The sequence below is a fragment of the Emiliania huxleyi genome (genome assembly GCF_000372725.1).
Source record: "Emiliania huxleyi CCMP1516 chromosome Unknown EMIHUscaffold_167, whole genome shotgun sequence".
Classification (NCBI taxonomy): Eukaryota; Haptophyta; order Isochrysidales; family Noelaerhabdaceae; genus Emiliania; species Emiliania huxleyi.
Window position 1 is genome coordinate 211,644 of NW_005200911.1, and position 3,023 is coordinate 214,666.

A 3,023-nucleotide genomic window follows, 5' to 3' on the forward strand; every position below is an offset into this window, starting at 1 on the left:
GCATGGATGCATTCGGTGGGCAACTCCATAGCGTGTGCACCTAATCCTCCAAAAAGACAATGATGTCCCTCCCAGGGTGCTCGCTGTCTCGGTCGACTACAATCTCGTTCTCCACGCGCAAGTAAGCAACCGCAGCGCGAGGGGAGGGGGAGGAGTCTGGGTGCACTTGCCTAAGGTTCTTGCCCTCAAATTGCAAAAGATATGCAGTCATTCCCCGAGGCAGGAGGAGTGGAGGAGGAGATGCAGAAGGAGTAGGGAGGGGAGAGGGAAGGGGTGGGGGGAGGAGTCTGGGGGGTACTTGAGGGGAGGGAGGAGGGGTCTGGGTGGTGCACTTGCCTAAGGTTCTTGCCCTCATAAATTGCAAAAGATATGCAGTCATGCCCCGAATACACATAATGCAACATATAATGCAACGAAATGCAATCACGCGCAAATGCAACGAATGCAATAATGCAACGAAATGCAATCACGCGCAAATGCAACGAATGCAAAAATTGCATAATGCAACGAGATGCAATCACGCGCAAAATGCAGAAAATGCAAATATTGCATAATGCAACGAGATGCAAACACGCGCAAAATGCAGAAAATGCAAATGCAACGAAATGCAATCAGCGAACGCAGTTGTAATGCAGTTGTAATGCAGGTGAATGCATGCGAATGCAAAAAATGCAAAAAACGCAATGCATGGGCAAAAACCACACGCATTTTTGGGCAAGAACCACACTTATGCCGAGTGTGGGGGGACTACATGATCCGTACGTGAAGGGTGGAGGGGCCCGTCCGTCCGCAGAGCTAGGCGGCGCGGGCCCCTCCACACTGGGGCCGAGGAGAAGAGGCCGTTTGCCGCTTGCTTGTTCTTGATCCAGTTGGTGCGCACAGTGCGCGCCTGCTTGTTGATGTTTTCGGCCTCGCCCGCCACCGCCGCCATGCGTGTGGGGTGGGTGGGGTGGACGACGAGGGAGGAGGCGCTCGCCGAGGAGAAAAGAGATCTGCGACAGGTGTATTTTATTTTTGCTTGGGGCGGCCAGCATGCTGAAATTCTGGAAAAACCTGACCGGCCCCTGCGGTGCCCCTACCTACCTACCTACCTACCTACCCTACTTATGGGAAACTAAAAAAGAAATCACCGGCCTGGTGAAGGTGGGGTACTATACCAACTACAGTGATGGCTGGCGGTACTCTCCTGCAATCACAGTCCTTCCTGTGACATGGCAGGCCACTATCAAGCCCTACAAGCACCAGATCACCCACTTGGGGAGGGTTGACGTCGTGATTTTCGCCTGCATCTTGCGTGGCGTGCCAAGCACTCCGCTGCGCGTGGAGGGCTTTCAGACCGAGGCGTCTCCACAGACAGACTACCTCGTCGTCGACTATGGTAAATTCTTTTATGGAACCAGCGGGCCCGTGGGCGTCATCCCTCGAGAAGGCGTCCTCGGTGGCGCAGCGATAATGCCAACACTGCACAGGGTTTCAGGGTCTGCTTTGCAATGTCTCAGCCTCCGCCGCTGTCCCCACCGCCTCCGCCTCTGCCCTCGCCGCCGCCGCCGCCGCCGCCGCCGCCGCCGCCGCAGTCGCCGCTATCGCCGCCGCCGCCGCCTCCTCGCTCACTGCCGCCGCCGCCACCTCCATTGTCGCCTCCGCCGAGCCCTCCCCGGCCTCCTCTATCGCCCTCGCCGTTGCCGCTGCCGCCGCCGCTGCTGCCGCCGCCGCCGCTGACCCCCGTCCTGAACCCGACGTGGCCTCGCCGGCCGCTGCCTCCACTGGTTCGTCCGCCGGCTCCGCCTTCGCCCCCGCCCCTCAACGCAACGAGACGAGCGCCATCAGTGGTCGACGGCGCAGACTACAAGCAGATCGCGCTTCACCTTGCTGTCGCCTGCGCCGTCCTGCTCATCCTCCTCGTCGCCACCTGCTTACGCCTTGGTGTGCGCCTGCGCGTCGTCACGTCCAAGACGCGAGCCGTGCCCGGTCGTGAGGTCTCCACCGTGCTGGCCGCCGGGCTCGCTATCAGCGGGCAGGACCCGTTCCCCGGGGGCGGCAGCCGTCCCGAGAGTCCGAGCCGTGGTCGCGTGCCCCACCCCCCGCCCCCCTCGGGACCCGACCTCGAGGCTATGGAAGAGGCCACTATATGTCCGGTGGTCGAGGCCACTCTATGTCCCGAGGCGAAGTCGCCAAGCCCCGACTGGCTCTACGACCCGGACCTTCCCGCCGGCCCGGGAGCACACGATGACGCGCGGCCCGAGTGCCTTGCAGCAAGGCGCGGTCCAAATCGGAGGAGCGCAGCGCTTGCACGCTCTCGACTCTGCCCAATCTGTGGAATCTCGCACGAGGCCCCACTGCCGACGGCCCGTATGCGAGCGGCGCAGCTCCGGGTATAGATAGTGCGCGCGCAGCGATCCCCGCGGGCGGGCGCGACGTGAGCTAACCCGGGCCGTCCGCGACGTGACCAACCATGTCAGAGCCCAAGGCACATAATTAGCCACATACAGGCCACATAGAGCCGTATTAGTGTGTGTGCGCGGTGTACACACTGTGGTGACCCGTGGGGCGCACGTTGGAAGGCGTTGCTCGCGATTGCTTGAGAGTGTTGTTTCTATTTTCCCCATGTGTGATTTGTCAGCCCGGCGGAACTCCCGCGCCGTCTCCGCAACCTCAGTCGTCAATGGAGGTCAAGCCCAAGGCGGCGGGACGGGACGGATTCCCACGACACAGAGACGGTGTGCGTGTCCGCTCGAATATCGCGGTGTCGGTCGGCAACGGCATACACGGCTTTAGAGTATGCTGCATGAGCGGGCCATCAGCATCACGACGAGGTGTCTTGGTGTGTGCAGCTCTTGCCTCTTGATTATATTTTTCTTCTATCTACGAGCGATCAGGAAAACAACACAGTCAAGTTGCGCAACACGTGTGTGCGATCAGAGTGAAACGGATCTCATCCCCTATTCCTGGCGCGCCCTGCGCAGAGGCCCTGCGCGCCCTGTGCAGCACGTCGTGGCATCATTGTCTCCTCGAGCCTCCTGCCG

The 3,023-nt window shown here is 60.7% G+C and overlaps 1 protein-coding gene across 1 annotated transcript in view; it reads right to left on the reverse strand.

Annotated features, from left to right (window-relative positions):
- Window positions 1-1,823: 1,823 nt before the first annotated feature.
- The window catches only part of EMIHUDRAFT_112342 (hypothetical protein), a gene marked incomplete at both ends in the record, with an annotated part of 25,983 nt that continues 24,783 nt past the window's right edge, over window positions 1,824-3,023 (reverse strand). The window contains one exon of the mRNA XM_005784867.1: window positions 1,824-1,909. Within this exon, the coding sequence (XP_005784924.1) occupies window positions 1,824-1,909 (86 nt within the window). The remainder of the gene's footprint in view (window positions 1,910-3,023) is intronic.